The sequence below is a fragment of the Xiphias gladius genome, chromosome 24 (genome assembly GCF_016859285.1).
Source record: "Xiphias gladius isolate SHS-SW01 ecotype Sanya breed wild chromosome 24, ASM1685928v1, whole genome shotgun sequence".
In the NCBI taxonomy this organism is placed as follows: domain Eukaryota; kingdom Metazoa; phylum Chordata; class Actinopteri; order Istiophoriformes; family Xiphiidae; genus Xiphias; species Xiphias gladius.
In genome coordinates, this window is record NC_053423.1 from 4,285,903 (window position 1) to 4,306,566 (window position 20,664).

The 20,664-nt window shown below is 40.1% G+C and overlaps 1 protein-coding gene across 1 annotated transcript in view; it reads left to right on the top strand.

The window, feature by feature from the left end:
- The window catches only part of ptprua (protein tyrosine phosphatase receptor type Ua), a 188,496-nt gene extending 186,613 nt beyond the window's left edge, over positions 1-1,883 (top strand). Inside the window, exon 30 of the mRNA XM_040122540.1 lies at positions 779-1,883. Within this exon, the coding sequence (XP_039978474.1) occupies positions 779-841 (63 nt within the window). The 3' untranslated portion in view covers positions 842-1,883. The remainder of the gene's footprint in view (positions 1-778) is intronic.
- The last annotated feature ends 18,781 nt before the right edge of the window (positions 1,884-20,664 follow it).

A 20,664-nucleotide genomic window follows, 5' to 3' on the forward strand; every position in this document is an offset into this window, starting at 1 on the left:
CACGTCCAGCTGTTAGGAGACCCTTGGGTAGACCTAGAAACACGCTGGAGAGAATCTATATCTCATCTGGCCTGGGAAGGCTTTGAGATCCCTCAGGAAGAGCTGGAAAATGTTGCTGAGAGAGGGACGTCTGGGCTGCCTTGCTTAACATGCTGCCACCTGGACCTGAGTTCGGATAAGTGGCAGAAAATGAATGGATGGGTGGATGGATCGATGGATAGATCAAAGTGTAAATACAGCACAGTTTGGTTTTATGGGGCTTATGTGGCAGAGTATTTCCTGGCCAGGTGCACCAACATCCTTGAGTCTTGTCATCACTGTGAGGTTGCTATGCAACCACCAAAGACTCAGAACGTTACTGCTCCCAGCCAGGACATAGTCTGACATAACCTGCCATAAAACTACAAGATGAAATTTTACACTTTGGTCTTTGCATTTATTAGACACACAAGATATAAAATTTTAATTGGCAAGTTTGTTACTTTGGGACAGAGCCAGGGTAGCTGTTTTCCCTTCTCCGGTCTTTTTTCTAAGCTAAGCTAACTGGCTGCTGGCTCCATCTTCATATTTAGCATACAGACATGAGAGTAATAGCAATATTCTCAGCAACTCTCAGCAAGGACGTAAATGAGCATATTTCTCAAAATGTCTAACTACTCCTTTAAAAGCAAGTACTGTATATTAGAGGCTTAATGTAGGTAGACGTAGACTAAGTAACTTCTGGAATTCATTAATGCAAATTATTTACTCTAAAACTAAATCTCTGTTCTGTTCCTAGGAGCAGTATCGGTTCTGCTATGACCTGGCCCAGGAGTACCTGGATTGCTTGGAAGTCAGATAGCACCCATCCCTCCCTTCTTGTTCCTCCTCAAGGAGAAGGTCTGGATCCTGGATCCTGCATCCTGCATCCTCGATTTCTGCTACCGGCTCCTTAGTCCATGTATACAGCTCTGGTTGTCTTCTTCACCATGCACCACCTGGATGAAATGTTGTCTGCCATAAAGACTGACTGAGAACGTGCGCTGGACAACTTGTAACATACTACTGATGCCCTTTTAGCTTTTCCTTGGCACTCTGATCCAACGTGTACTCTTTTTGCCACTTTACATCTGCCAAACCAGAGGACACTGAAAGGAGTGGAGTTCATTTTATATATGACCACTGTCAAGGCAGCCGGACTACCTGCTCTACACCCAAATGATGGGATTTGAAGAGCTCTGCTGTATCCTGCCTTACTATGAACAAACACTGAAAGGGAACTACAGTTGATGCCAACCACTGGGTGATAATTTGTGTTTGTTTGTAACACTGTAAATGGTGCAATCTGCTGTTGGTGAACATCCCATGTCGTACTGTACTATATTTGAACTTCATCCTGGGTGGAACTGATGATTGAAGGTTAATAGAGCGAGGAAAGGAAAGAAGACAGTCACATCCGATGGACATACAGTATCTGTACAGTAGAGTTGTCTTGGACCTATTTTCTCTTTATTTATTCTTCGTGTATATAGATGTTTTTTTCGTCCTCCCGGATGTTTCTAGATGTTCTCAACGTCTTATCAATGTGCCAATCCATTCTCTCTGTGTCTGAAAATGGGGACCACTTCAGCATCTGCATGCCCAGTCTTAAGTGTTTCATTGCAGTGTGTGGCCCAAGTCTGCTTTAGGATGGATTCTGCAACATGAATCCTTCCCCCTAGTCCTGAGAGAGCTCTGTAAGAATAACCGTGTGTTGCTGTGAGAATACGGCGAAAACCTGTTGCTTTCTAAATTTGTATTTATTCAGTGTGTTTTATTTTCTAAATAGTGTATAAAACAGGAAAAGAAATAAAATATAATGTTGTTGCTTAACAACCATGCTTTTTGGATAAAGAGTTTTTTTACACCTCACAGACAGGGATGGGGGGAGAGGGATGCCCACTGGCAGGACGCCCAGGCCATAGCTGTGAGCTACTTGCTGTTACTCATAGCAGCTATTTAATGATATAGTTTCATATTAGTATACTGAAGTTGTTTATGTGGCATTTATTTATTACACTGAATAAATAATGTAACTATTAAAAATGCACTTAACACATTTTTACTCATTTTACAAATGTGCCTGTTCTTTAAAGCTGTGCCACAGTCTGAGGTTTCTTTGCCCGCTCCTGCTCACAGAGCTCCAGCTGGATGTGTGACCCACGCTGCACTCGGCGATTTGTGACGGAGGAGTTGTTGATGAGCCCCAACACCTCCACCATCACCACCACTAATCACCCCTGACCCTGACTCATGCAACTAGCAGATATTGCTGCTTAAACACCCCACAGTTCATTCTCTTGACCCATGTTTTAATTTACGCTTATCATTTAATTAGCAATTTTAATGGACTTTTTTATCATTACCACCAAACAGAGCCTCTAGTATTCAGCCACCTCTTTAATTGGAGTCTTGATGATCCATTGATCGAGCGCTTGACGCACTTAACGTGCCTTTGGTGCTTTACAAGTGACGTTGCATCTTGCTACTGTTTTTATGAGTGGCTGATAAGCTCTAGTGATTCACTGTTTGACCCTTTTCTGCCCTCTGCGCTCCATTCCTTATCATTATACTGTACTCCCTTTGCTGCCTATGCACTTTTTAAATGGGAGACAGGCCATAGACAGATGATTTTCTAACATATGCAGAGGAGAATGCATAGACAGCCTACAAAGGAACTCCAGAAAGAGTGGAGCTGTGTGATAAAGGTCAAAGGCCACGCTGGGCTGTACTGTTTGGCTGTCACTGTTGTTTTCCATGTTCAATTACACCCTCTCTTTGTATTTCCGAGGCAATAGATCTCCCTTTAATGGATTTAAAAGATGATGAAAAACTGCGTAATGCACGCTGGATGAAAAACACAATTGCCATTGTGTGCAGCGCACAAAAGGACAGGGACGGCGCTCTGCTCAAAGCAGATTACACAAACACAAACCTGGAAATGTGTTTTTTTCCCTCGTATGTTGCTGGAAAGAATGCACAGGTCTTCAGATATGGCTCTGCTGCTGTTGCTGCTGCCTCTTTGTTTTTGAGGTTGATCTGAACACTTTAGAGTACAGTGTGAGTCTCATTGTCGCAGCAGTAGTGTCTGTAATTACTGTAGGAGCCATTGTTTCAGTCTGAAAGGCTGCATTCATGCACTGGAACTGAGACTTTTCTAGATGACTGAATGCAATGAAAAACAGAAAGAGGGCACGTCCGTGTCTGGGGATGCTTATCTTGATGTTTTCATTAATCACAGGACATTTTCTCACACACGCACACACACACACACACACACACACACACACACACTCACAGGGAAATTATATTCATTCTAGACAATCGACAGAAACATACAGATTAGCTAATTACAGCATAAATGTGGTAATAATGCTCAGTAATCTTAAAAGTGACGGCATGGTTTCATTCCCAGACTACCTGCAGTCACCGCTCTCACTACAACTCCACACATGAATAGTTTATTATTTGCTCTTTTGTTTCATTTTTCATAGTCACACCCTCCTACTAAGGGAACAATCACAGCAGGCTTATGCATGCCTTTTGTTTGTTCAAATTCTTACTCAAAAGGTATTAACAGCCACACAACAGAACAGACGTGCTGAGCTGTTTGAACAGACAATAAGTCATTGATAAACAACGCCGGGCCGGTTTCCACGACAGATCTGCCGGCGGTTGGTTACAGTTTGTCTTAAGATGGGTCCAACATGCTCTGCAGGCCCAGCCTCTTCCTTGTCCGCAGCCTTTGAACTTCTGTAATCAATCAGTAGTTTGCTTTCAAAGAGCCAAATGGGCTGTTGGGATCCAGGAGCGTGGTGGAGCATGCCCTGGCACCCTGGCAACACAAGTCTGCAGGGGAAAAAAAGTTGTGCAAACACAAAATACAAAGATGCATCACTTCCCCCTACTGGTTTTGTGTTAAGGCTCCAGCCATGCAGTGGCTAGCCACATGAATCAATTTATTTCTCCTTCATTTTGACACAAATTCACCATGGGAGGTGGACCACAGCCCGGCTGGTGAATAGAGATGTATCTGTGTGTCTCCGGCGACTGATGGCAGATTCAATTTGAGCTCACTTTATCTCCATGCGGATTCATCTTATCTCTGACAAGACTTTACATGGCATTAAATTAGATTGCTCTTAGTGGGTATGTGGATTGGAAGCTTCTCTCGTCTTTACGCGGTCAAATCAAATAACGTCCCACAAGGTCTCCGAAACCTATTTCAAGATGGTAGGGCAGCTGATGATAAAAGCTGCTGTTTTTTTAAGAAAATGTCTCATTCCGTAAGGCAATCGTCATTGATTGTGTCAGGCCTGGATGATAGAATGTCTATAAAGGCGGCGGTTGATGGCAAATGTGCTGTTTGGTAAGGAGGCAGTGCATCAGTCGGGGGTAGCCCGTGGCAGCGGTGAAAACGTGGAGCTGGAAAAAAACTGATGAGACTGTTCTCCCACCCACGGCATAATCTATTCAGGTGGGAGGGAAGATGCAAGGCGATGGCTGAGGGCAAGTCAATAATGACCCTCCCTCATCCCACTGGCTTGCAGTTCACAGGACTTGCATCTCCATCTTCCACCTCTCTGTGTGACAGTGGGTACAGAGGGAGGCTGAGGGGGTCTGAGGTGGTGTGACCTGTACAGACCTGAGTCGTACGAGTCATGCCGTGCACCCTGACTGACAAACAATCCTCATCCTGTCGGAGTTCCGCACCCGTTTGAAAATGTAATCAAAGTGGGTTTAAAAAAATGCATTTGTTTTATTTTTGGCATTTTCACCTTTATCGGACAACAGGAAGCAGACAGGAATTGAGGGCAGAGAGGGAGGCGTGACAAGCAACAAAGGTCCCCAGCTGGATTCGCAACAGGTTCGTAGCCAAGAAATTTAGAAATACTGAGGTTATAGTTAAAAGGGAGAGGAGAATAAATATTTTATTTATCGAGCGTGCTGTTTAACTTTTCTTTTTTTTTTGCAATTACTGTTATTTAAAGTTAGGTGCTATTGTGTATATCATCTAAGTTTAAGCCAGCAGCTAAAACTACTCAACAAACGGGAGGCCTGTAACTAAAGGCGTAGCGTGGAAACTGTCCCAGTTTACTGCAAAAGCTAATCAAACTCTCATTACAATCTGGGCAAAAACCTCTTGCAATGTTGGATTTTTTTGTTAGCGTACAATATTTCTAAAATAGGATTACTACTACCTCGTCCTACGTCTAATGAGGTTGCTCCTCTCTTTTTCTCCCCGGGCTACGGTGGACCTTTTGCAACAGCAGGCTTTTTTAACTTGCCATGGCAGGGAAAGCAAAGGTGTAACTAATGGCATTAATGATGTCTCCATTCCAGAGTGTGAGCGGTGAGCCAGCAGCCACCTGGACCGGATGCCTGAATACAGCTGCTGTTGATTAATGTTATTAGTTAGACCCGTGTTCAGGCCAGGGGCAGGGGGCGCAAGGGGGGTATCTCCTCCCCTTAGAACGTGCTCTGCTCACCTGAGGCACCCAATGAAATCTTACTTTATCCGTTTTTGTTTTCCGTTTTTTTTTTGGTTTAACATTTGGTCAAAAGGTGAATCTAATGGGGTGAATCTATACAACCACATAATTGATCGCAATGTATATATTTGAAGTACAAACGACCCCAGGTGAACGTGTTTGGCCAAGATAATAAAGTTAGCTCGGCTTAAGACAGATATTACACCTGTGGATCGGAGAGGTTGCTCCGGTGTGTCTTAGTGGGTTTATTTCTTCAAGCCAGCGACGGTGGAAGAACTGCAGGACTGCGGGAGGATTCAAGTTCTCTGAAGGGTGAAGTCCGCATTTCTTTTAATCATTTATTTGCTAAGTGACTCTTACCTGTTATTATTAGGAACTCTTTAACGGTTGTTTTTTGGCCCAAAGTTATAATGTACGCATATTATATCTCGGTTTGTATGAGTGCGGGCTCAGTGTTAAGTTTTCTTTTTAACCACCGATAATAATGAGTCATGTCGGCGGTTAGTGATTAAGTCCGGTGATTAAGTCCGTTCAATTGCATGTGAAGCTTGTGCAGTGAAAGTTGCTTAGTGCCTGCTCCTGTGGTGTCATTTAGCTACTCACCTGAAAGGAAAATGGCGCGAGGCCGTTAATGTTGCTTCACTATCGAATCCAGGTTTATTACACATTTGAAAATGTTTTCTGTAGCTTCTGACTGTTAAAAATGAGTCTGTTTGCTTTTCTGTGTGTAACTGTGCGTGGCTGCATAGTGTTGTGTCTTCAGTCGGTAGTATATAGTATATACAGTATATATTCTAAAAGAGCAAGTAAGGCATTACTCACAACTTAGGCAGGCACAAAAACAAGAAAAACACCACTATCCTCCTCCTTATTGCAGTATAACATATTATTGTCTAACCACATATGCCATAATAATAATAATAATAATAATAATAATAATAATAATTCATTATTTATTTGTATTTTGATGAATTTTAGTACCTGTTGTTAAATCCCCCCATACCATGACCAGATGAATCTGCAATTGGGCCAAGGTGCAAAAATGAGCTGAATGCAAGGCCTGTTGCTTTCAGAGCCCCTGCGGTTCCGGTGTCCCGGGGAAGTTGTTCGCTTTGCCTAGTTGTTAATTCAGCCTCGCCCCTAAAGCCTCAAGGCACAATTACCTGCTACTCTAGTGTCTCTGCTGCGGGAAAGGTCAGTTTTTGATGCTCCTGATGAACTTTCCCTGTTGATTGAGCTTTGCACTGTTATATTCCTGCACATTCTGTGTGAGGTTAATAGACAGGCCTATTGTTTTCTTTCTTTTATTATGACACATGAATACCTCAATATACTCTTAATTTATTCTTCCTCAATCCATACAGCCACACCAAACACCCCAATCTAATTTAATGTGTTTGGTTTGCTATGATAACCAAACATCTATCAATTTGTCCATTCATTTTAGAAGGTGACAGCTTTAAAAAAAAACTCAATTTCAAGTTTAAGTGTTCCTTAATCTACACATTAAAATTGGGGCATCTGGTGGTCTAACCAACTCCTAACCAACACCGATAACCAGCTCTGTTGTTGTGAGGAAAACTGCTTGTACTTATTATCAACTGACTTCTTTATTAAAACAATGCAAGTCTGTTTGGTTGCACTATAAACAGACACACCAGCTGCTCCTCTGTCGTATTTCTGAAACATCTACTCGACGAGTGTTTGCTGCAGTTTTTAAACCACGATGGCTGTTACCATGGTAACATTGGCTGTCATGAAAACAACCAGACTCAAATCTTAAGAATTACAACTTAATTTGACAAATCCATTCACTTATTTGTTTTTATAATTGTATTTATTTTTTAGCATTATGTCATCCATGTACTTATGCGTGTGCATAAGATACAACAACAGGGACCTGCTCTCTATTACGTTTCTCCATAGCAACTTCACAGGGTACCTTTTAATGTAAGTGAAACTATTTGGTCAGTTATGGTAGCGAGTGATTCCCTAATCTGTCCATTTATTTGAAAAGGTAAAACTTAACCCCTAAACACTTTAGTTTCACAAGCCCTTAATTAAGAAACTAATTAGATTGTAAGGGGCTGACTTATTTGACAAATTCCCTAGTTTAAGGTGTTATACAAGGGGTCCTCACAAGGCCAATGTTAAAAAATGATTTCATTTCAGAAACCTTTAATTAACAACCTAAGTACATTTTATAGGGTACATGACTTTCCCCTAAATTATGAAACATATAATATACATGACTGAATTTATAAATCTGAATTTAGATTTATCTTTTACATCTCCCGCTTCTGGAAACAGTCCATCCGCTCTTTGTTTGAACAGAGAGTAGAGGACGTCCACAGCCAGAAAAAAAAAAAAAAACAGGAGTCAGAGAGGGTTTCTGGATGGCATGCAGAGCAAAAAGAGATAATCTACAGAAGAAGCAGTGACTCAGTTCTTTTAACTCTCTGCCCTGTTCTTTCACTTACTTCTGCTTGGTGGCAGATGAAAGGCCTCTGTTCCTTTCTGCACTCTTTTGATTTCTCTGTGTTATTCAAATGGGGAGAAAAAGGAAAAGTCCGAGTAAAGTAGCGCAAATTGGCAAAAATGACGCAAAAAATTAAAAAAAAAAAAAAAAAAAAACAATTCAAAAATGAAAATTTTCAATTTTTTTTGCCACAATAAAGTCTTAGGTATTCAGTAGTACTTCGTAATGTGCATACATTTACCCTTACCTCTGAATTGATTTTGCACATTGCATATTTTCATTACACATTGAACATTAAAGCATGTCAATGTTTGACAATGACAGAGACTCACAATGAGCAGTTGAACAATGAAGTTCTTCCTCAGCTGGTTCCTTCCTTCCTGGAAAAAAAAATGGCAAAAATTCATAGTCTTCCTCTGTCTCTGTTGGGCAAAATCTCAATCACACAACTACACAGACAGAATCAAAATAGCCAATCTAAAGAATAGTTAAATGTTTTAATTGTTGCAGTTTTAATAATTAACAATAATTCAATTGAAAAAATTCGGAAAAAACCAAACATTGATATTGTTATTGTTATTATCATATGTTATTATGTTTACTCTGTGTGTGTGTGTGTGTGTGTGTGTGTGTGTGTGTGTGTGTGTGTGTGTGTGTGTGTGTGTGTGTGTGTGTGTGCGTGCGTGTGTGTGTGTTTGTGTGTGTGTGTGTGTTGTCATGCAGTGTGTGTGATGGGGGCAGTGCTATGAAATGGACCTGAGGGAACGGCAGTGAAATGGACCGGCCTCTGTGAATGAATGCCATATCTCACGTTTTACTTTCATGCCATGTGTATGCTGTTTTCTTTGGACTGGAAAAAAGGAGGGAAGAAAAAAACAAAAGTCTGGCTGTAGTGGAACTATTGTTACCCTCACCCAGAATGTCTCACACTGCACCTGTCTGTATCAAGTGGAACAGGGCTATTTAAACTGATTTTATAATCGCTCTATTTGTACAATTTAGGAAGGGAGAAAGCTGTGGCATCGGAAAAAAGTTCCACATAATGTTAGCTTGCTAGCTGTAGCTAACAGACACTAGTTAGAATCAGGTGTTCAGGCCTACTTAGCAAACAATGGCTATGAAACAAAGTACTATTATTCTAAAATAGAACACCTATTTGATACAGCTTCAACAAAAGCTGTTGGCTATAACTTAATGTTGGTGTCATTTTAGCTTTTTGATTCAAATCAAACTCCACGAAGGCATGAAGACCAATAATAAATGTATTCCTCTGAAATCTGTTGCCCAAGGCCATATCTGTACCTGTAGTTGTTGCATTCATACACTTCTAACCTAATTATCCATCAAATACTTGTAAAATCCATACTATTGCATCGACTTTAGCCTGTTTGACACAAAATTCTCAACTCAAAAGGGCTTTAGAGTAACTTTTCCACCGGTAGCGCTGGTATGGTACTGGTTGATCGCACCTGCGCATGATTTGGTGATCAATGATATGGTATTAATCAATATGTATGTTGGGTGTATGTGTCTGTGTATGTACGTGTATGTATGTATGCATGGTTGTTTCCGTGTATAAGCACATTTATGATGTTTTTTAATGTAAAGCACTTTGAAGCGCTTTTGTATGAGATCGTGACATACAAATAAATTTGAATGATTTTGGATGCTGATGAATAGTTGTCTAATTTGTATACCCTAATTTTGCATTAATGTAAAGATTGACAGGGACTCAAGACAATCATTGTTTTGTTTTAAAATTATGTGCACCTGAGGAGTGCCGTCACGTCCCATTATTGTCTTGACTGGTCTCTACAGCGGATGCTGCTGGAAAGCACGAATTTCATTTTGCGCACGTGCATATGAACGCACGCTCACACGTGACACAGTTATCTATCGGCGTTTATTAAACCTAATAAATACCTGTATTTCACTCTCACTTATGTCAGGCACAAAGTCACAGAACGAAGCTTTTGAAGTGACTGGAAGACAGACCAAGTGACACACTGCCCAGCGAGGTTATCCAGACAGACAGACTGGAGAGAGATGCACATCAACTTGGCGTTACTGTTATTTACTGACATTGAACTTGGAGAGGAGAGAACACGGGTTACTGTTCCGGCAAATTCACTCTCATGGTGTGTTTTTTTTGTTTGTTTTTTTTTCCCCCTCTTTTCTTAACAAGAAAGATAACTCTGCTTCATCCTCTCATCGGAGTTATAAACATTGGCACTCACTTTGACATGAGGGAGAGGCGGGGCCCTTGCGTAATTTGCGAGGTCCTACACAACTTACATAGTGAGCGTGGAGGGCCTCCCAGCTGTGGCGTATGTACATGTGCGCTGATGATGAAAGTGAAGGCAGGGAGGGACCGACGGAGCGAGGAAAGAAGAAAAAGTACAACTTTTGAACCACATTGGCTAATGCAGTATTCGTGCCGGAGGGGCACCAAAACAGCCTAATGATCATCATGCACTTGCACGAACTCGACCATTTACCTGCACGCTCTCAAAAAATGGTCACACATACGACCGTTTTGGTCACAGTCTGGAGCCCTGGCCAAAATCCACTGGCTAGATTTCTTCCAGAGCTTTTATCCAGATCTCGTGGTCTGTGCTCAGTTTGCTCTGTGGTGATAGACAGGACCCAGGGTTGTGGTTTCATGATCATGGGTAAATGAATGATTTCAATGACGACTGAGCAGCCTCCATTAGCTGATGGAGACCAATAGATGTGGCAGAAAAAAACTGTAGCAAGTGCACTTTAGGTTACAAATTTTTTTTTTGTCAAAATCCCATTTCCAAGGTTTTCTGACCTTTGTAAACAAAATGATTAATCCATTAGACCAGAAAATTATTAGCCAGATTAATCGTTAATGAAGGTAACTGTTAGTTGCAGTTCTAGTTGGACAATAATCCAGAACCCTATATTACTGTCAATGTTAACATTTTTTTAGATTACTTTTGGCAGATAAACTGTAGTTAAGGTTAGGCAACTTAAACTCTTGGTTCCACCTCGTTACATAAAGGCAACTAAGACTATGTGATCAGAGTTGGGGAAAGATTTTTTTTAGAATAAAGGTGAAAGCAAATAACTAGAAATTGTTTAACAGAAAATTTAATCAGCAAGTCATAATTTAAGCAAAATGCCAAAAATGAATTGGCTACAGCCTCTGTTCTGGATCCAAGTGTGGTTATTTGCTGGTTTTCTTAGTCTTAACAAAATGGATACCTTTTGGATTTTGGACTGTAGGTCAGAAGAAGACATTATCTGGGACCCTTCGAAGGACATTTTTGGAAGCACTTGACGATTGACACTGTTGGCCTGACCATCTCAGAACTTTTTCCAAAGGGGTTTTTGAGAGACGGCGGTATAGTTGGCACAGCCTCTACCAAAGGTCCTTTTCATCACTTGTGCTGTTTGTAGAAATGGTAGATGCTGTCTTTTTTATCGTGAACAGTCTTGAATAACTTACTAATTATTCAAGACTAGTATATTTTCCTTTATTGTAATGAAGGAGTACGTCACCCAGTGCAACAGCAAAACTGTTTCAGTAGGATAAATTCATCACTGGTTTTGGCCTTTTTGTGGAATTTGTAGTGCTATGCTTATATTTTCAATAACGCAGGGGTACATTCTGAAACCACAACCTGCATTACCTGATGTGAGGAGCTCAAAGTCTTTCTCCTCCTTATAGAGGAACAGACAGATAAATTAGACAGACGGGGACTGAGAGACACAGAGAGATGGAGATTGAAAAGTTTTATCAGGGGGCTTGTGAATCCTCACCTTGAATCTTGAACTTGAGTTGATCATGGGATGCCACTGGCGATCTAGTTTAGCCAGAGTTCCTGGCAATCTTCTCCAGCATTGCATTGTTGAATTCTTTAATTTACCGGCTGTGATTTCGATGTGGAACCACTAATGAAAATACATTCAGGATGCACTGCCTTAGCTCTGGGGGATCAGTCCCGTTATATCTTTTAAGAGATCTGTAAGGTTAACATTGCATTCAGTAATGAAAGTAGATTTGGGAGGAAAATCAATGCCAACATGCTCATTTCAAACTAATTGCCAGTAGAGTTTGGTTTTCTTGTTTGGATCAAATTCCCGTTGCTGTGCCTCAGAAATCGCAGTGCAGCAACCAGTGAGTAAAAAGTTGATGTGCACAAGTGAGCTGAGTAAAACCATGCATGTCTGTCAGTCTAATGATAGTAGAGCACATTGAGCATATCGCTCTAGGGTCATAAACCAGCACAGCATGATAAAAGATAGCTGTTAGAGCTGCAGTAAGTTGGTTGATTAATAATGCTCCAGTTTTTTAACTTCACTCTGAAGTTTTTCCACTGGTTTCTGCTCTAGATACTTTATAAACTGCATCATTATTTGGTTACTCTCAGCTAGAGCCTGACCGATATATTGGTTGGCCGATTCTATTGGCCGATTTTATTGGCCGATCAAGGATATATCGGTATCAGCTTATATGTTGTCTGATATGCCCTGCTATGAATTCTTTTTTTATATAATTTATATATATTTAGATAGATAGATAGATAGATATTATATATAGATATAATTATAGATAGAGATATATACACACACACACACACATACATACTATTCTCTAAAAATAAACATGTGGCATCCAGGACCTGATTTGTCAGATTGTAAACCACATGAATGTGCCACAGCATAGGGTTTCTCTCCTGCACTCCTAATCATGCACTATACTAGTGCCTTAATTAAAACTAAACTTAACGATTCATACACTACAGTCTTGCCCTCAGCAACACCAATTAGTTTTAGTTTTGGCTAGGTACAGTCTTCCTGAAGGGCATGAGGCTGTTAGCAAATATCTGGTTTAGTCAAACAATGGAACGCCAAACTGTAGTCAAAGAAAGGGACAAGAGTAACACTGTTCCATATTATTCTGCTTTTTACGTAGTAGCAGTTATATTTCTTCTTCAACATTAAGCATACTAAAAGACTAAAAACACAAGCCTCTTTCATGCTCAGAATTAACATTTACATTATATATCTGGATTCTTAGTTTTATTTAGGTATTATCATTAACACAATCATCTCTGGTTAACCTGATCTCAGAAGGCATGTGATCAAATGGAGTAGACCACGTTAAATCCATCAGTGCACTTGTGACTCAGTTCACTTTATTTCAGTTCAATTTTATTTATATAGCGCCAAATCATAACTGAGGTTATATCGGGTACTTTTCATATAGAGCAGGTCTAGCCTGTACTCTCTCTAGTTATATTTACAGAGACCCAACATTCCCCCATGACCAAGCCACTGGCGACAGCGGCAGGGAAAAACTCCCTTTTAACAGGTAGAAACCTTGAACAGAACCCGGCTCATGGTGGGCCGTCACAGTAGACATATAACATAAAGATGTGTAACAATAATGAGACTAATAATAAAACTAATAATCATAATAATTGGGTGAATAATAGCACTAATGAAACTAAATAAAATAATAGTTGATAATCATAATAGTTGAAGCAGTGAGTGTTGAGCAGGATCATGGGGCCAGTAGGTGGTTTTCAGTCACAGATCCAGACTCTGCAGCTACAGGGGCAGAAATACCTGCAGAAAGCGACAGGAGGAGAGAGGAGGGAGACGAGAAAGCACAAAACTATGGGAGAGAGAAGCAGTCGAGTTAGTAATGAGCACTGATGCCATATGAATGCATGCAAATGAAGAGGAAGAGGAGGAGAGAGGAGCTCAGTGCATCATGGGAAGAGACATGCATCTGTCTCCCATTCTGCTTCTGGAGACTCTAGGAACCACAAGCAAGCCTGCATTCTGGGAGCGCAACGTTCTAGTGGGGTAATAGGGGACTATGAACTCTTTCAGATATGATGGTGCCTGACCATCAAGGGCTTTGTAGGTGAGGAGGAGGATTTTAAATATGTCCAGTAAACAAAAGTGAAACCTTTATCAGTCATAAGTAATCTAACCCATTAATTCACCCCAAACTTACTTAAAATGAATTTTAAAAACCTAAAAGGGCCACTCAAGGGATTTAGTATTGCACTTCTCTATAAAGTTGGGGGACTCGCAGGAGACATAGTGAAAAAAGAAAAGTAAAAAGTGAAGCAGCAGACGCATAGATACCCTACTTTTCGTCCCTAATAAAGGTTCAAAAACACTAGATCCTACACTTCATAATGCAACTTTTTAATTGGAACATAATTGTAATGCTAATTGCTACAGTAGTCAAGTAACTGTTAAGATCAACAGCATGTAGCAGTTTATGAGAGCTCACTGGGACACATTTGGGTTAATAAGCACATCCTGTCACTCCTGCAACTACAAATTCTGTACATGGCACAATCCAGCTCAGATAATTTGTTTCATCAAATAATATTATTATTATTACCAGTCCCATCAAGAACAACAGATTATTATTAGGGGATAACCACCTGTCATAACTGTGTGTTTGGACATGAATAATCATATTCAAGCTGACTCGAACGTGCCACCAACTTCAATTTCTTCATGTCTGTTGATTTCATCGGCCCTAAAATCAGCCTATAGGTGCACTACTGCCGATAATATGGCTGGTGAGGAGCGGCAGACAATGGTAAATTGTGGGATACACTTAGCTCTGAATAGTGCTTTGAAGTGGTATTAGGAGAAGTGTGCATCAAGTGTGGGTTAAGTGTACTGTGTCTGTGTCGACTACCTGTAGGCTTGTGAACGTGCACTTAATTGCTCAAGACCCAAGCCCGGTTTTACGGGGATGCAAAAGCATGCATTGCACCCTTAGTTTAATGTTTTCCTATTACTATGGACGGACATAAAGTTTGTGTGTTTGCAAGTTATGACTGTATATAACCTGGGCAATAGTGTTTGTTGGACGACAATCACTTTTAGTCGTCCGACTTCCCCCGATAATTTCAGATGCACCCTAAGTCATTTTGCTCTGGAACCGGGCCTATCAAGGCCGCAAGTGTGGGTATGGGAACGGACCCTAAGAGTCTTCAGCCAGTTGCTCTTAGTCAGTGTTGTATCAAGCTAAACGCTGACATGCTCACAATGACAATGCTAATATGCTGTAAGTATAATGTTTACTATCATCTCCATCTTAGTTTAGCGTGTTAGAATGCTAACATTCAGTAATTACCATGGATGGGATGTACTGACCGTTAGACTAGCACTGCCATCCCTAAAGCCATGCTGCTAACATGGCTAAAAATAGGTGTTTAAGTGTTTTGGTACTGAATAGATGAAAATACAAACTAATAGTAGTATTATCCAACGTGGAGCTGTTCCTTTCATGAAACAGGATTAAAACTGGTTTAATGCATCCATTTATGTAACCTTAAAACTTCAACTCCAACATCAGGACCAATCACTAATTACATCTCCTTTATCAGTTCTATATGAAACTCCAACTCAAATTATAATAATGATGGTAAAGAGAGTTAATTTGCACCAAAAGTCTACATTTTATCCAGGGGGATGGGTCGTTTGGGCATTGTCCATTGTGAAAATATGCATTTTCACATCATTTTTGACCATTCACAGTTCAATATTGATAAAACCACGGCATGGGTTGTTGTTTTCCACATAACACTCAGACGTTAGCACGAACAAAAGCGAAACAAATATGCTCAATGATGAAGTGAGCGCTGTGTCCTGAAATAATACTTAACATTTTTTTTGAGTGATTGCCCTGTGCGCCATACAAAATAACACTGGTAAAACAAGATTTACTCTGAGACCAAAACTCCTTTGGCCTTTGGATGTTTTGTGAGTATATCCCCAGATCCTGCAGGCTGCTAAAGCCAGTGTGAACTTAGTGGCGATAACTAGTTAGCTACAATACATAGTTTAGATATGACTTTAAAAAGAGAGGCTTTCCACGAGCAGGTGTAAATTATTATTTATTAACTGTTGTCATGGTAGAAGAGTTAGAACCATGGGAGACTAAGTCAAAATTAAATTAGTCACCTTTTCATGTGACATACAACATTTATTTACATTATTGATGGCACTGACCTAAACACTTGGTAGTGTACCTTACAGTTTCTCTTGTTTGGAGGAGGTGAAGACAGAAATGTAACTTTCTGCTGCATTTTCTTTAGATGGGAACTGCTGCTGGTGCTACTTGATAGCTGGTAAAAGAAATTTTTAAGTTATACAACTATCTTCACCTCAGGAAAAAAAAAAAAAAAGGCTTGGTACAACAGAAGCAACTGATAAATGTAGTTGAAAATGTCATTTACAGTAGTTCACACATGATAGCTATATTACTTTCTACTTTTTAATTTAACAGTCTGTTGTACATCTTTTCTGACTTCTTAGGAGTGTCTTTATCTCCCTTTTTCCTGAAGACTGCACTAAGTGAAATGTAACACTGCGACAATGTTTTCATTATAGTTGACCTACAACAATTATTACAATATAAAACTAATACAAACTTACAGTCAACTTACATCAAGCTGATGCAACAGGCTACATATCCCCTGCTGAGAGATCAAAGATTTTGGGGCAGCGGTTAAAATGTTGGACCATGGTGTCCTGGTCAATTTTCTGTGTTAATGTTACATGTAGACTAGAGGTATGTTGTAGGTAATGCAGATTATTTAAATATCGAGTTCACAGTTAGCAGGTAATGTGTCCAAATGTGTCTCTTACCAGTGATTTAGGGTTTTGGATGATCATTCTGAATTTTAGAGCATCTTTAGTGCATTTACAAAGGAATTTTATTAGGTTTTTCCTCCATCCAATTACAATCTCATCACCCAGGATACAACTTAATGCGGATGGAAGGGTTTCATCATACTCCTTCTCCTATCCTTAAGAGCACAGAACACATTTACACTAAGGCGCTTCATTTCACTGTTAAACGTTACTTTCCACTACTTTCCATTGGACTTGTGACCTTCTTCACACAAAACCCAACAGGATAACTCTTCCTGTAAAGCCAAGGGTCTGTGCAAAGAAGAAGCTCTCTCAACAAGTTTTGTATCCTAATTCCGGATATTGAACAGTCCTGTGATCTACCAAGGCAGTGCTAGCCAACCTCTCTTTAATGTGGTGTTTGAGCCAAGCGGTGAAAAGAAGTCAAGGAAAACAGAAGCCTGGCTTCGTTGACTCTCAAATGAAAATCTCTCTCTGCACAGCCTTTTGACATCTCTCAGTGGTGCTATAGGCAACTCTCCAGCCTCATTCTGTCAAACAGTGTTTGGCAATTTGGTCACAGTGAAGTGATGGTGGAGTTAAGCGAGTGTTTTTTTTTCTTTTCTTTTTTGTCCCACTGAAGCACCAGTGGTTCGTCTCATTGTGTGGAGATATGGTATTGGAGAGTGTGAGAAAAGCAGAGCTCATATCACACAGACTGATAGATAAACCTAGAACCACAGATGATAGATAAGTGCTATACCTGTTTCTGTGCGAAACCAAGATTGAGGTAGAAGTGTGCAATATTATGCAGCCTACTGTTATAGACTTCTCTTGTATTTTTCATCTCTGGCCAGGTGGAATGAGGCGGAGGACATCCCAACCAAACACACCTGCTTTCAAACAAGCCATCACCACTGGGAAGTGAGCCGAGCTGAACTCTTACCTTTAATATTATCAGACTGCGGAACCCATTTTTGCAGACATCTCTAAACTCTGAATCACTTTATCAAATCGCTCAGTCTCAGTTGGAGCAGTCAGTAATCATCTGGCAAGACTGGCTTTGAGTTAGTAGTTGAACGGTCGCCTCAAGGCACGATTTCAGACTCATCTGTTGTACTGAATCTGCTGGGCACATGTTTGTCTCAGCCCGCACTGACGGCGAGACATCTCTATGGAAATGCTGGGCAGCAGCGTATGCTCTGAGAACGAGCCAGTGGTGCCTTTGCCTTTTTCACTCCCAAGAGTGAAGCCAAGGCCGACTGCCAGCATATCAAGGGAGGGTGTAAAATTTCTCTGAAACATTAGGACTGAGAGTGAGCAGGGAGTGAATTAGGCCATGGTGAATCATTTTATGCCACCCCCAGCTCCTACCCACTCATCTGTCCCTTATCATTTCATTCTGCTGAGGGTGTCTTGTGTTGTTCTGAAGAGTTTGAAAAACTCTCCCTGGGGCCTATCAACATGTATTTCATGTGCTTCCATCAGCACTCTTTATACTCGTATGCTCAATTTGAATGGATGTGATTTTGTTATATTGAGGGTAAAAAAGACTAAATATGACTGTAAATGCCATCTATGCATTTGCATTTTTTCTGGTTTTGTCTACTTTGTAGCAGTCAGGTGAACAGTCAGTATTGCTGCAACATGTACCCCCAGTCTGCTGTCTTATAATATGCTGGGTAGGGGAATGAGTACAAGTCTCCTGTAACACACCAAGGTTATCAGTCATTTACAGTAATAATCCGACATGTGCATTTTACTATGTTACTGTTTTCTCTTCCCTTTCTCCCTAGCTGATAAATGCAACCCTGTCTCCTAAAAATTGTTTCTATACAACTAAACTGCAACAGCAAATTGCACATTTTGTAGGAAATGTAATTGCAGCCCGATTTTTCTTTTCCCGTTGATTTTATGAGGATATGATGTTAACTTACATATTTGGTAAGTTGCAAATATGTTGATACTGAACGTATTAGTAAAATGTTCACAGACAGCATATTGTTTTTTGCAAAAAAAAAAAAGAAATCTTGCAGTATAATATCCACTTGTACAATGTCCACCTGTAGCATTATTAAGCTTGTTTATGGTTATGTTTAGACTCTCACAGCACCTGGTAAAGATTAGGGAAAGATCATGGTCTGGTTTAATACAGAAAAAGTTCAGTGACTTCAAACACGTTTATTTCCATTTAACCAAAACCACAATCTTTCCCTCACCTTAACCAAAGTGCTTTTGTAGCCTACACCTAACCACAGACAAGACTCTGGATGTGAACCCCAGTCTCTGGTGTGACAGCCGGCACTTTGTACGCCTGCCATCCGTCCCAAACTTCTTGTGGCAAGAACAGCAACTCTGCTGCTGTTAATAAAAGTAGCGCTTCATTCATTCAATTCAATTCGATTCAATTTTATTTATATAGTGCCAATTCATAACAGAGGTCATCCCAGGGCACTTTTGATGTAGAGCAGGTCTAGACCGTACTCTTTATAGTTATATTTACAGAGAAACAACATTTCCCCCATGAGCAAGCACTTGGCGACAGCGGCAAGGAAAAACTCCCTTTTAACAGGTAGAGACCTTGAACAGAACCCGGCTCATGGAGAGATAGAGAAAGGGGGGAGACATAGCACAGTAGATGTATAACATAAAGATGTGTATTTGCTGTTGCAGTTAATCTGTACAGAAAGTAATTTCTAGGAAACAGGGTTGGTAAAATGCAACACTGCCAGCTTAACAAACTAGAACCCGAGCTTATAGTTCTTTTTGTAGGACATTCTCTGCTGCACAGGTCATGATGTATTTTACAATTACTGTTGTGACTAGAAGAAGACCTAATGTAGGTAGTTCGAGCAATACCTACAGAAAATCTTTGGAAGCAAATCCAGTTGTATTAGGGAGACAAGGTGCACGTTATTAGTTTCTATCTTTAATTAATGTCTGACTAACAAAAACACAGGACTTCACTTACACCAAAGAAATATAATTTATAATCTTGTCATTTCCCAGATACAATAACAAATATGAAACAAACAACAACACCTAACTTCTTATGGGATAGCCATGGGCTCTACTTTTCCCCCATTATTACACAAACCTGTATGTATGTTTTTTTTGTCTTAGCATAATTTCATATTCAACATATTTATTGATAACTGATGACTCCTCCTCTGCTTGAAGGAGAGTATTTGTTGTGTTTGTGTTTGGCGTGTCTCACACTCTGAAAGTCTTCAGACCAAAAGGTTAGCCAATAAATTGGACATTCTGTATACAGTGGAGACAAGTGTGATTTGTATTCTTGACTTGCAAATTTTCCTCATAAATAGACAAGCATGGAAAACAGTTTAAAGTTGGACAGCAAAAATCTGTGGGAAGGAACTGTTAAAATTTCTGCAAGTTGTGTGGTAAACTTCCAATACCTGGTAGAGGATTATGAATTTTGCACTGAAACTTTACATACTGGTTTACATGTTTTTATTTGTGCATTTGTCTAGCAAGTTTGCAAGTCAAGTTTCATCCTAATGCCAGTGCAGTACTGCTGGACATAACAGCAAAAAACAATAAATGATTTCTAGAATGCTATGCAAAAGCCTTACAGGATTGAGAGTTTAGCCCAAAGATAGGGACAAAAGGAAAAAAAAAAAACATTTTGAACAATTTGGTCTTTGATAAGCAACAGCCTGACTGGAGTGCACTTGCAGAAAAATGCAAAGTATGAGCCTGAGGGTGGAGCTAATATAAATCAAAACTGGTCCATCTTCTTCAGGAGCTTTCATTTTCTTAGTAAAATTAATAGCACTGTGCCCATTGGATTTTTGATATCTGTCTACAAAAAGAAAACCTGGGCTGATGGTGGTGCTGGAGAAAAAGTCAGAGGATCACTGTAACATTAAGATCAGAATTCTTGAATATCCACAGTGGAAAATTGTTTGTAAATCCACATCCAATTTTTGAGTTGGAAAGTGGCAAGAACGGATTTAAATACAAAGTAGCCCAGTAAGATAGCCGAGTGAAAACTCACAGGGCTAA